Source organism: Pristis pectinata, chromosome 4, assembly GCF_009764475.1.
Source record: "Pristis pectinata isolate sPriPec2 chromosome 4, sPriPec2.1.pri, whole genome shotgun sequence".
NCBI lineage: Eukaryota > Metazoa > Chordata > Chondrichthyes > Rhinopristiformes > Pristidae > Pristis > Pristis pectinata.
The window spans coordinates 25,718,408-25,732,492 of NC_067408.1; the positions used below are offsets into that span (position 1 = coordinate 25,718,408).

Sequence of the window (14,085 nt, forward strand, 5' to 3'; positions counted from 1 at the left end):
TTAACATTACTATATAAATTCAAGTTGTTGTTATGCTTCGGTTTTGAAGGAAACAGAATTGCTACATTATACAGCAAAGCCAGGGAACAGAAAATGTTATATTTCACCAGTTCTAACTAGATTATTTGGATTCATATATTATGGTGTTGAAACTAGATAGCATTTTATACACCTGAAATACTAAAATGATATCCTTACAATTTAGAACTGAGGACACAACGAACGGTGCTGATAATAACGGTGCTGGCGGAACTCAGTGGGCCAAGCAGCACCTGCAGGGGTAGGGGAAGGAATTGTCGACGTTTCGGGTCGAAACCTTGCACCCTGTCTGATAATAAACTCCATCAGCTCCCATCCCGAACACGTCTCCACATAACGCGCCAAAGAGAAATGTATTAGCAGCCACATGTAGCCGGCGTGGTCAGTACATTCAAGATGCTGCGTCAAAGGTAAGCAAGAAAATGTTTGTGTGTTTGAGGAACTACTTGGCGAACTTGAAACAACTACGATAGATCCGTCAGTTCAGATTTTTCCTACTGAATTTTAAGGGAATGCAAGGGACATTTAATTAAATGTGCAAATATAAAATAGTTCAAGCTTTAATTACATCATCAAATCGATTATGGTCTGTTTGATGTCCGCAATTTATTATAATTCTTGAATATTTATAGTTCTTGAATATTTTGCGGGATATTTAATACATTAAATCATGTTAAGAAATAAAATGATTTCGGCAGGTGCACATCCAATTTTTGCATTCAATGCAAAAGACGAAACGGAATGCATGGAACATCTTTTGCAATTTCAACAATCGTGATCCTTTTAAAGACTTTTAAAACATTGGGCTCTTAATAATATGAATTCAATTATCTCGATAAAAAGCGAGTTACAGTTGTAGCCGTCTAATTTGGTATGGTGATCTATTGCTGGTGGACTGAAGAGGAAAAGCCAAATATTTAAATGTTACCAAATATTTCAGTATATTGACTACTTGCGAAAAATACGAAGGTACATGATCGACTCTGTTATGAGCGGTAACCACATCGATGATTAATATTATATGACTGGAGTACAACAAAGATCAATTGCACGAAATAAAAATTCAGAGTGTCATTCTCGAACCAATCAATGATGGCAAGAGTTATATAAGTTGAGGAGAAACTGCAAAATGACCCATCCTCTGCACATTTAGGATTCTAAAGAATTTCTCCTATTCCCGCAGCAAGGTATAACCGTCGGGAAGTCCGTGGGTATTACTACTTCCTTCCCCCACCCTTTAATACGCCAATTTTGGATACATTAGATTAATAATTCAATCCCAGTCGGTTGTGATTCGGTTCTTCTAATTAAACAAAGTCAAATAATTTAAAAAATGCTGCTGCCATATAACAGATAATGCAAAAAAACCCCCCGACTAACCAGGAATAAATACAGTCCAGAAACACCATGATCCATTTGTGGACTCCTTTCATAATTCAATCTTTCACATACCAGCTGATGAATGAGGCTGTTTCAAAAATATTTCCAGTATTTGGAATGTCGAGTACGGTTGAGATTGTAACTGAACACAACTTAAAGGATTTCAAAACAAGGAAAATAAATAACCTTAATTTGAAAACAAGCAGATATTCCTCAGGGGCCTCTTTGATTTGGGTCTTTTTAAATTTACTTGCATCCTTTAATTTACCCTCCCCCTCGCGTTTACGCAGGTTTTGTTTTGTCTTTTGTACTGGCCAAATTTGGAAGCGTGTCCAGCGCATTTCAAAATGTTACTAATAACATTATCTACGTCTGACGTTTATATCCCTGGCTCACATTTAAATGGCGAACACAGCGGAAGACACATCTCTGCACTGCAACTCTGCAACTGTCTGTAGTTATTTCCAGTAACTTCCAATAGCGTTTTAAAAACAGTAATTGGTTTACTGAAATCCTCACTTTTAACCCAGTCTTAAATGCACAGGGTAGATGGAACGTGCTTATAATTAATGGGGGGGGGGGGGGGGGCGGGGGAGGGCGGCGGCGGAGGGCGAGAGAAAGGTTGCCTCATATAGTCAACACTGCTTTAATTCACATCTCTTGAAGTTTATCTATGTTTATAAACAACTCTCCTTCTTCGTAACTAACGCCAGAGTCCCAAAATGTTACGGAATGTTTAATTTTGATTGTTATGTTAGGAAAATACTGCAGCGTAGAGTATGAAAAAGCAGCCACGCACAGTGACAACACCCAACTTGAATTCTATTCTGCCATCTTCTAAGTTAAAAGGCCAATACAATCATAATACGGTATTCCAAAAGGGCGCAGCATTCAAGTATCGCATTTAATCAACAGCAATTTGGTACAAGCTATTTAACAATCAGGATTAAATCACAAGTACGAAATTATTGAAATACGATTGGCTTCCGAATCCATCTCTTTAAAAACTCTTGCATGCGAGTTTTATTCAAAGCTTATAAAACAATTGAAAATAGTCGTGCTATAAATCCTTCCCTTTCAAGAGGCTGTCGAAATGGGGCACAATTAATATATATACAGTGGGGTCTGATTCATGTTACGACGCAGTTACTTCTAGCAGATATTGCCGCCGAGTTTTACAACAATAATCTCAATCGAAAGAATCAAACTACGATGCTGTTATAAATTCATAATTTATAGGGTACTTGGGAAAACCACTCGGCCTTGTCAACACAAAGGAGGCTTCGGCTCATATTGGAAGCCTGGCTGTTTTGTCCTTCAGGCAACCTGTCATTGTGAACAATTCGAAGAATTCCAGCAAACTGCCAGGAACACACATTAGGTATTCATTTTTCTGGAAACATTTTTCCTTTGAAAATAACTTTGACACCGAACTGAGCAGTTTGATTCTCAACGATTCACTCCCAAACTTCATTGCAGCCAGTTTAACGCTTTGAAAAATATCCCTCTTTCACTGTCTGTAATCGAGATTTAACACATCTGTGTGTCGATCTAACGTTACGGGGAGTCGGGATTTGAGTAAGAAGGCCGTGATAGCGACTTTGAAATGGAAGCGCATTGATGTCGCTGCTCTATGAAATAACATTGCTATGTAAACAAGTGGAAAAGATGCGAGGAGAGAACTCGGTCAGCTTTTGTAAAGCTGTACGTAAATAATTAAAATGTAAAGTAAATGGAAAATGAAACTCCGATTTTAAAACGTAATATTACGCCACACTCTTGTATGTGAGGGTGGGGGGAGATAGAGAGCACTGTAAAGAAGTTCACTCACCCGGTGTGCAAGTTGAGGTAACGATCCTTTGGTTCGCTTCTTCTGAAGGCCGACACCGCTCGAACACTATTTTAACAGAAAAATTTCGAACTGGCGCCGACAGCCAGTAATCCTTCACAGCTGGTTTGTAGTCTCTCTTCACGACTAACCCGCTGCCCCCTACCCCACCCCCAACCTTTCCCCACTGCCACCACTTCACTACAACCCTAAACTTAATTTCTTAAACGTTTTCCTTTTAATAATGCAAGCTGAAATCCAATCTCTAAAAAAAAATCAGGTGTCTGGCCGTGGGGAGCTTGGGATTTGTGTCACTCATCTCGCCTCTCCTTCCCCTCACCATACTTTTCTTTTGGTTTGGCCATTTTAAAGCTTGAAGCTACTGGTAATAATCTGATGTCACTTTACCTCCTAGCCATGTTAATTGTAAATGGATTCTGCGACAGTCTGTAACTAGTCCAAGCAACAATCTGAACAAACCTTGAGTCACTCTTACAGTCAGGCTATAGGTTAAGAGCTGTGCACCAGCGAATCTTTATCCGGACCTGGATATATAAAAAAAAACACAAAAGTCTAATACATATACTAGTCAACGCCAATATTATAAATAACACATGAAACTATATTGGTTTTGCTTAAAGCTCGAGGTTTTGAACACATATTTGCTGCAAATTTCCTTTCATAAATAATCACAATTTTGTAACTAATAATATTCTGGGCAGTTTTGCCTCTGATTAGGAGAAAGGAGAGAGAATGGGACAGTTTTGCCAATACTTTTTTTGGTATTGAATAATGGTGATACGATTTTACATATGGTTTAGAAAATGGCAAGCAACCCAACACCCGACCTCTGCGTGGTTTAATAATCACGGTAATAAAAAGAACGTGGTTATTGCACTTTCTATGCTCCAAAACTAATTAACAAAATTCAATAGGGGAAAAATGGTGGTGGGTGGGGGCTGGGCGGGGGAGGAGGCGGTGATGGGGATGGTGGGTGCCGAGGGGTGGGGGAGTGGATGGTGTGAACCGTTTAAATGTAGACTTTACACACGGTAAAATTTGACACGGATATATGAGGTGGAACAAATCATTTCTCTGCACCAACACGACTCATAAGCCATACCTTTTTTTAAATAGAGATCGCCGTTAAAATTAGATTGTATACGGCGTTTCTTTATTATTTACACCGTCAAGTTGTGAGCGAGTTGTGCTTTACATATTCCATTCTAAACTTTACTTAATAATTTAACACCTTTTTCAACAAAAGAACTCCAGTGCACCTGGGTGCATTTTTCCCATCCTCGATACAATTCCAATTTACGTATTAATTACTAGAACAATATAGCAAGTGGCTGTTTTAATTCCCTTTTTTCCGGGCTTTTTTGGGCGGGTAGGTAGTTTTGACTGTGGTTAAAGGACTAGTGGAGTTTTCGAAGCATTACATATTTTTGTGATTGGATTCGCTGTTACTCGGTCACGGCTATATCTTTACACATTTGCAAAATGATATCATTTTCCAAGGCGTGAGGTGAAAGAAATATTTCAAAGCCTTCTGCTGATAAAATGTGGTACAAAGTTACAGCTGGCCATGAAATGCATAAATGGAATATAATTATACAAAAGCAAACTGTGTACATTGTTCACCACAGAGTGGAAACAGCCTGATATTGTGGTGGCATCAAAGACCGTAGGCCTTACTTAATCAGAGCCAAGAGGAGTGCAGCCACGATTATGATGAACTGCGCCTTCAACCTAGACGTGCTACTGCAATAGATTTCACTGCGAGGGGTTTGTTTCTGAAGGCTGGGGGTGAAGAGAAATCAATTAATCCAGATAATGTTCTGTTGAATGTTTTCAGATTTTATTACAGCAATCTACACTGTACAACCCTGCTTCCGAAATGCCGCCTGGAAGAGAAATCGGTCGTCGTCTTTGAAATTGACCGAAAGTGGAGAAATAGCAAAGATAGTTCAGCTTTAAAAACTTACGTAGATAAAATTTATACTCTCCGTTGGGTTTTGTTGTTTAAAAATCTATTCAGTTTAAAGCAAGTCTATGAAAAGCACAGTCATTTTCATGGCATGCTTAAAAAATGGAGCTACTTTCTTTTTGGGTGAAATAATCCCAGACTAGAGGTAGGTTTACTTTGCTGTGGAGTTAGGAATGGACGTAATTTAAAACATTCCTTCATCTGGATTACAGCAATAAACATGCAAATTTTTGTTTAAACATTTTTAAAAATTATATTTATCAATGTATTGCAACATGTAACAATAATAGAATCAATTTCTATATATACACAAATCCACTTTCAAATGTTCAATATTAATAGTAAACTCAAGCTTAAAAAAACTTTCACGGATACCAGACTGCAGTACCCAATTGATTTAAAAACGCATCAATTTCTTGCAATTAAATATTTTTCTTTCACTGGGAATTGAACAGAATGGTGATTGAAATCCAGGAGAGTGGCAACCCGCGCACACCATTTAAAGGTTGCAATAAAATCCTATTTTACTGAATCTTTTTTTCATCTGTCGTGAGTCTACATCAAATATCCAGTTACTTTGCATGTTACACGGGCCTATCAACTGCATATTGGCATGCATTAAGGCTTGACCCTGGATTTTGCAAACTGCTGTATCCGAAGCCGCTGTGCTGTTTCGGTTTCAGTCTGAGACTAGCAAGGCCAGGGTTACAAGTGTCCCGGTAAACATAAGGAGGAGTAGGTGGTGCGTAAGGACAGGCAGCCGAGGACATGGCTGAATTGAGAGAGGAACTGTTGAGATTATTAATGTTACTGAGGCTGGAGCCCGGCATCCCTGGTACAGCCGAATGCACCATGGTGGATTGCATTGTCATGGAGGAGATGGTGCTTGGAGCAGAGAACATAGATTGAGAAGACAGTGGGTTCATCGAGCTGAGAAATGGGAAGCTTTTGGAGGACAACGGGCCTGGGGCCAGGCTCTTCGCCGCCCAGTTGTTATAGCTGTAACCGGTGTACATATCGTCGTAGGGCTGCATCAGGCCGTTGAACTGCGGCATAAATCCATTTTTACACAAATCCACCTGCTGATTCCGTTCCCTTTTCCTCCACTTTGCTCTGCGGTTCTTGAACCAAACCTGTAAAGGAAGACAGTGAATAGATAGAAACAAATAGTACGAATATTTTGCATTCATACATGCTGTACGCAGACCTGGAGTAACAAGAAACGGGAAACTGCTTCTTCTATTTAAACAATCTAAATGGCAGAAACAACGAGCTTGTTAGTTCAAAAAATCTTAAGGACCACACTGTCCCTCTGACGTTTAATGCTTCTGGATCAGGATGAGACCGCAACCCATGTATGAACATAAAATAATATAAATATCCACAAGAAGCTAATCAATCTGAAACCTTCAGGTGTAAATAGAAGTCGATAAATTGCAGTTTAATTTTAAACAATTTTCAAGCGACTAAAAAATCTAAACTGCCACCCGCTCATATCATGTTTCCGTTTCTTCAGAAGATTTTCTTTCAAAAGAGGTTTGATTTTCTGCCTGTGATCATATCTCTTTATAGAGAGCACTAAATATGAGAAGCTTCAAAATGATTGATTCTGAATTTCATTGAACTACGGGCGTGCAGAAAAAGACAGCAAGGGGGGAGTTTCGCGGAAATGTATTCACCCCTTTCAGGAAGAAGCCAATGCCCTGATCTGAAATCTGCCTTGAATACAATTTAAAAATATCTTGATTTCTCTGAAAGGATATTGAAAGGTTTATCGTTCATAACTCCCTTCCAGCGACAATTGTTTAAATTCATTGCCAAACTGATAGAACACATTTTACTTCCTGGATGAAAGTTGAACAAGAATCAATCTTCCCCAGTGAAAATAATTAATTCTTAATAATGATTGCTTGGCAGGAGGAAACATGGTTGTTAAGAGCACCCACCCGATTTCTTCAACTATAGTCGTATTTTCTTTGTATACACGTGAGGTTGGCAAAGCAATCATTTTCATGAATAATGTTCAGTACTAGCGTTTCTCATGGCTCTTCTTGTAAGTTGCATTAATGGAGAAAATAAACCAATTATTGCATAATCAGGCACGATTTTTAAAGCTACGACAGTTATACTATTCTTGTTGTAAAATTAATACAATTCGACATTCAGATTAACTAGTAAGTATTTGCTTTAGGGAATTCTATAATATTTGTAATAGCAGGGTTAGCAAAATTTACAAAGCACTAGTGTCTAATTTTACAGTCTGAAAAATGCCAGACAATGGGGTTATTGTCAGTCTTGCACGTGAAAACACTGAGAAATGCAGAGGTGCTCATTACTCGCTTACTAACACATATGGTTTGCTTCCCTGGCAATCGCTGTAACCACCATGAGCTCAGTGTGGATAGTAGGAATACACACACATTCCCTGACAGCGAGTTCTTCCATCTGTACAGCTGACATGGCAATCTTTTGCGACGTATTACAACTCGTCTGGTTCCCAGTCAACAGAGTTCTCAGGGGCAAACACACAGGTTCATTTAAAGGCGAGGTGCATGATGTAATTATCCAATGTGGATTATAATATTCGTCCCCATCGAACTGCATTCCCAAGAGAAGGTTTGAAAACTCAGTTTGCCTTGATTATACTTCAGGGACATCAATTCCATCAAGTATCTAACGCCAGTTCTCAAGAAATAAGGCAATTATGCGCAGTTTCGCACATCACGACGCCTGTTAAACTGTTTAGCTACACGACAAATGTAGGGTGACAAATAACACGCGAGATGGTTACAGTGAAATCTGGTGTCATAGTCACAGAAATTAGTCTGTGCTACTTCCAGTTTATCTAGTAAGTTTCTTTTTATATATATGTAAATGGAACTGATCAAGAAATTAAGAGTACTCACTCTAACCCTGGCCTCGGTAAGATTCGTCCAAACCGCGATTTCCTCCCTCATTGACATGTCAGGATAACGGTTCCGTTGGAAGGTCGCTTCCAGCTCTTGCAGTTGCTGACTGGTGAAGTGTGTTCTCTGACGCCGCTGTCTTTTCTTCTTGGATGGGTCATCGGCGCCACAATCTTCTGTTTTGTTTTGCACCAATCTGTCTTTATCTGTGAAATACCAACAAAATATCTAACATTTTCACAGTACACCAAACCAGCCAGCAAAATCTTACTACAAAAAAAGACGGTCGCACTGCATTTTTAAGGACAATGCGTTATTGGTGATCAAATTGAACCAAACACACGAGAACGGCACATGTGCAAGGCGAGTAATAACAACGAATGAAGGGCAAAAGAAAAATCTTTACATTGATTAAATGTCAATATTACGCTTGCGATTGTTGCAACAGGCGTGAACTATGGTCGGGAGGAAAATAGGTCGTGTAAAGTTAATAAATAGTTAATGTCAATTTGTATGCTGAGTGCATACAGCACAAAACGTTGCTTTAGTTCACTTTGTCATACAATTATTATTGACAAACACCCTGATCAACAAGAAGCCATTCACAAATAGCTCGGAAAGGGCAGTCAGATGTGCAACACGGAAACCTGTTTCATTCTGTCAGTCTGCTAATGAATTGGGTTAAACATTAACATTTAACAGAACAATTTGGGATTTAATAATGACAGCCTTTATCCTTCAACGATGCCTTTATCTCGCTTCATAATGCAATGAACAGAACGAGGCAAGAGAAAGCACCTTCAGTTCAATCGGGTCTTTACGTTTACACTTACTCTTGCACTAGTTATCACCAGACATTATTTCGAAAACTAGACAGCAGAGACTGCTGGTAGGTTAGTTTCTCCTTTCGGAGCACTCGTTATATCAGCGGAAACAACTTGATTCACCCATTACCTGCAGCTTCGGCGTCAGAGGAGTCGCTCGCCGTGTTTTCTAGTCGTTCTCTGCTTTCAGCCGCCCTCAGCAACGGGAAAGTGGAAGCAGCCATGTCACAATGAGCTTGTGGTCTTCCGCTTTCAGCGAGTCGCTCCACATTCATCGCACCTTTAAAAATAGTTCACCGTTCTTTTAGTCTGATTCAAATCATTGAGAATTTAAATCCACAGGATGAGACCCGAAAGTTCAGTTCAAAGAAGTATATATGTTTCCTTCACTGAAACATGATGCCCTTCTAACAGTCAGGCTGGGTGTTCCAACCTAAAATTTCAAGCCTGGTGGATTGTTGGAGAGGCAGCAGCTGGATTTGTAAACTGTGCCGAGGGCAGGAATGACCCGCCTGAATAAAGTGGAGGAGCTGTTATAGAACTCCTCCCACTGCCAGAAGATTCCTCCTAGTTTTTGCTTATGAGTCACCACCCACAAAACATCAGAACAGGACTGAACTAATCTGGGGAAACAAGATCGCAGCCTGCGCCAAATCACAAGATTCATCTCAATAGGGTCCGTTAACTAAAATCCGGTTGTAAAGCAGTGATTAATAATTCGTTTTCCAAATTTAGTGGAACGCTGGGTTGTCAATAATTGTAGTTAAAATTTAGAGAGTATGTAATAAATACTCAGAGTATGAAATCTTTCGGCTCATTTTGTTTGCAATTATATACTGCACTCAAAATTATTGCACCGTGAAATATAATAAAATATATCATTCTAGAATTTCAGTCAAGGAATATCCAGCCTTCGGACAGTCGATGACCTTTTAATCTGTTTGCAAAACAAATTTCAAATACTGAACAAAATCAACATGGATTTGATAGGAATTGAGTGGGGATTATCTTCAGCATTTTGTTCACTTCATCGCTCACCGTTGTTATATGGCATCTTCCTCGCTGCCCTTCTGAAACAATGGTTACATCAAAACCTCCCAAATGCATTAAATTCGCTGGGCTTATATTTCAGTAACCGTTTGCAGAGGCAGTAGAACAAGATTCCTGGCTCAATATAATGAATCAACCGTGGTTCAATAAAATTACGCAATCTTATCATCTTTCTATTGTTAAATTCGTTTAATTTCCCCTTTATGGGCGCTGATGAACTCAGGCATCTAAAGCAAATCTAAATGCGCTGGGTGGCTACAGAGTAAGTCAAAGTGCTGCAAGGTGAGTTTGGACAGGGACAGGATACACGGTAGCGTCTGCCGCAAAAGGGAGTTGGCAGTGCGGACCAAATTCTAGTTACCGAGACAGAGGGATTAGCCAAAAAGTAATCCCTGCTCTGCAGCTGAATATACTTATGACTTCATATGTGTGAAAATATGATTTACATTCCCACAAACTTCGGGACCACATGTGTTATATAGGCACATAAAGACTCCAGGCAGGGCATAACGTATTCATTATCATATTTTTCCTCTGCGTCTATTAGACAAATATATTCAAAATGCTTCCATTGTAGGCTTTTATTTTACTTATTAAACTAAATTATTTTACTAAATTATTGCCTCTTGTGGGATGAAGAAGTGGTTTAGCCACAGTGCACTGTACTAGAATCAGCGTGATTTAAATAGGCAGCTATAATGATAGTGATATGGGTACAATTTATTCAGCCGAGAAAGGATGGTTTCTCATGGTTTAAATGTATTTATTTTGGATAGTTCTAGTTAGTTCCTTTGCGAGAGGGATCCAGTGAACGGGGATTTGGGAGAAGACGAGAGAAGTGTCAGAAAGTGGTTGGAATCCTGCAATTAACAACTGATACTGAAAGTATTTCACAAATGGTTCAAATGGCACCATGAACCGCACGAACAAAGCAGGAGCGCCGACTGTAAAGTCATTTGAACTTAGTGTTGTATTGCAACCAAAAGCATTACATTTTTCTACATCTGTCGCGCAAGCCATTTGTAGTCTTGGGACTGTTTAAATTTCATGTTTTGTTTTGCAACCATGCTGTAAGAGTATGGTGCAACAGCTTTGAAATCATTCTTTCATTTGTTTTCATTGCGTTCACATAAGTTGTATCGCCGAAGTGCAATGTAAAACGGGACCTGTCAGAACATTTCATCGTTACAATACAGTAATATCTGATTGAGCAACTAATCACCTAACCTCACGGTGCCAACACAATTTTAAATTGAATATTTAATTTTCATATGTTCAGCATTTCTAAGGAATTTTCTGAACTGACAGTTTGATTGAGTGAGTATGCATTTATTTTACTTAGCTACCTGGCTGTACGAGATATGATCACTATCGCTGCCATTGCTTAGAATATCAGTCAGCGGGTAATTCAGGAACAAACCAATGAGGAGCTGTCTGGGTGTTGGATATTTGGAATCGTAGCTTGGATTCAGTGGCTGCTTCCTTGGTGGCATTTATTTCTTTAAAGAGTGGGCCATTTCAACAGTTTCATAAACGTAACCCCATTCGCAGTATGTTTAATTCTGGAGTTATGATTAATAATATTACTGCAGTTAACATAATTTTGCAAAACTTTATATACCATGGTCCTTCTCTGGATAACTACAATTAGGATTTCATTAAATTGAATTCAAGAATATGAATTCTACTTATTTATCAGTAAGTAACTTCTGTTATTTAGTTCTGAAATTACACAACATTCTGTGGCATTATTGAATTTTTAAGGATCATATATCATAATCCATAGATTATTTTATGGGGTTCTTTTGCAGTGGATGAATATAATATGCTTCATTGTCTTCATACATGAGTGACTTGTATTTTAGCATTGATTATCAATTTCATTGATATGCACAAGAGTGGTGAAGATTGTCAGTGCATCTTCACTAAGATAATGCCATCATAAATAATACGTGATCAGTGTAGAAAGATCAGATTACTTCATTAGTGTAAAAATATTTCTATCCATTTGTTAATGTTGAATACAAAATTAAAATTTGAACAAATATATATTTGGGAATAAGTGCCTTACTCAAATTTGCTTGTGTCACGTTTGGCTCAGTTGTAGTTAAAGAGCTCAGCTCTGTGTTAAATCCCACTCTAGAATTCAAATAACTAATTCAAAATGGGCTGTGGATTGCTGGAGATAATGTCTTTCAGATGAGATGTTGAACCAAGGTCTTGTATGCCTTCTCATTTGGGTGTAAGAGATCCCAAAACTCCTTTTGAAAAAGATTAGGGAATTTTCCATGATTTCCTGAGCAAACTTTATCCCTCGACAAACAACCTCTGATATTAAATTGGCCAATATTTTACTTTTTTTTTACTCCATCAGTTTTAAAACAGTTTGAAGAGTTGTCAGACGATAAAAGTTGATAAATATACACAAGTTCCTTCTTTCTGAGTAATTATATTATACTTTGATGCAGCCTGAGTAAAGAAGAATTGAAGGTTGTCAGCTAATTATAAATTCTTCTTCCTGTATCATAACTTGCACCATCCTGTTTACCCATCACCCAAGTATTTGCTGACTTCCAGTGACTCCTAATTAAACATGTCCTTGTTTTTAAACTGCATCTTCACCTGTAAAAATCACTCCATGGGCTTGTCTCTCACTAACACTTCATCCTCTAGTCCTATTCTGAACTATCTGCATTCCTCTAATTCTGATTTCTCGTTTAATCCTGAATGTAGTTTCTATAACATTAGCCACTGTGTCTTCTGCTGCCAAAGCCCCAAACTCTGTTTTTTTAAAAAATTTCTCTTTCCTCCTTTAAGCATCTCCTGAAAACCCATCTCTTTGACCAATTCAACTGCACTAACTCTCAGTGTGGTTTATTCTTAAATTCTATTTGGTAGTGCTCCTGTGAAGTGCTATAGCTTGTTTTTCTACTTACAGGTAAGTGCAGGTTGTTGATTTACTACAGATGGAGATACTTTTATTATAATTATAAATAAAAATGCTTTGGATAAATCAAGTATCAAATAAAAAATTCTGTGAGGAAATGGATACATGCCCTGTAGAAGATGAGATCTGCACAAGAAATTGGAATTCTATGAGCCATCTGTTGGGGATCAACAATGAAAGCATTCCATGTACAATACTCAAATGGATTTTAATTGGCATTAGAAATATAACTTGAGAAGAAGATTGTACCAGAGTGTTGTAAATTGTACAAGCAAATCTAACAAACATTAAAACACTTAGGGAAAATTAATCTAGCTGAATGAATCATATTGCACTCTCATCTGGCACTGCACAGAATGAGAATGATTGATTGACAGTGAAGGCACAGTAGTAACATGGAATCAGAACGCTCAGGGCTTTCAGATTAAATAATGATTTTCAGAAGTTAATTTTAATAAGTAGAAATGGACAACACTAAAACTATAGTAGTAATATTATGACCTTGAACAAATTGTAGTCACTGCATATTGTATGTATTGTATGAAAAGGTGATTTTACACATAGATTTCTACTTTATATCAAAAGTAATGAAAAGATTAACAACAATTTAATGAAAATAATTGGCCATTTATCAATATTAATTCAATATGTATGTTGGACATCGTTATTTTTAAAATCACATGTAACACAAATTAAGCGATAGCACTGGCGAGCCATTAATTACACATGAAATTAACTGATATTACTACAGAGTCCATCCATTACTTCTATCATGGATAATGTTAATATCATGTTATAAAAATACATTGTAATGTGAATTATTAGATAGTTATGATTAAATATTCAAATTGTTTTGCTTTAGCATATCAGTTGGAGCTGCAAGATTTCAAGTACACCAGTTGCAAACTCTTTCACAAATCTATAGCAATTCTTTCTTCTATAAATTGACACTAAGGACATGACAAACATCAGTTAATGTATTAGTTAACTGGATATTTGCAATGTCACACCACTTGACCCACAAGGGATTACATAAATGGTCCTTAAGACAAATTGATTTAAGAAAGGGCTATTAACATAACAACATGAAGAACTGAGTAGAATCCCTTAGAAAAATAAAT

At 37.9% G+C, this 14,085-nt stretch overlaps 1 protein-coding gene across 2 annotated transcripts in view; it reads right to left on the minus strand.

The window, feature by feature from the left end:
- Nucleotides 1–5,086: 5,086 nt before the first annotated feature.
- pitx1 (paired-like homeodomain 1) overlaps nt 5,087–14,085 on the minus strand; it is a 41,796-nt gene continuing 32,797 nt past the window's right edge. For both annotated transcript variants that reach the window (XM_052014041.1, XM_052014040.1), the window contains exons 3-5: nt 9,098–9,247; nt 8,144–8,349; nt 5,087–6,370 (exon numbers count right to left, since the gene is read on the minus strand). In XM_052014041.1, coding sequence (XP_051870001.1) covers nt 5,822–6,370; nt 8,144–8,349; nt 9,098–9,247 — 905 coding nt within the window. In that variant the 3' untranslated portion in view covers nt 5,087–5,821. The remainder of the gene's footprint in view (nt 6,371–8,143; nt 8,350–9,097; nt 9,248–14,085) is intronic.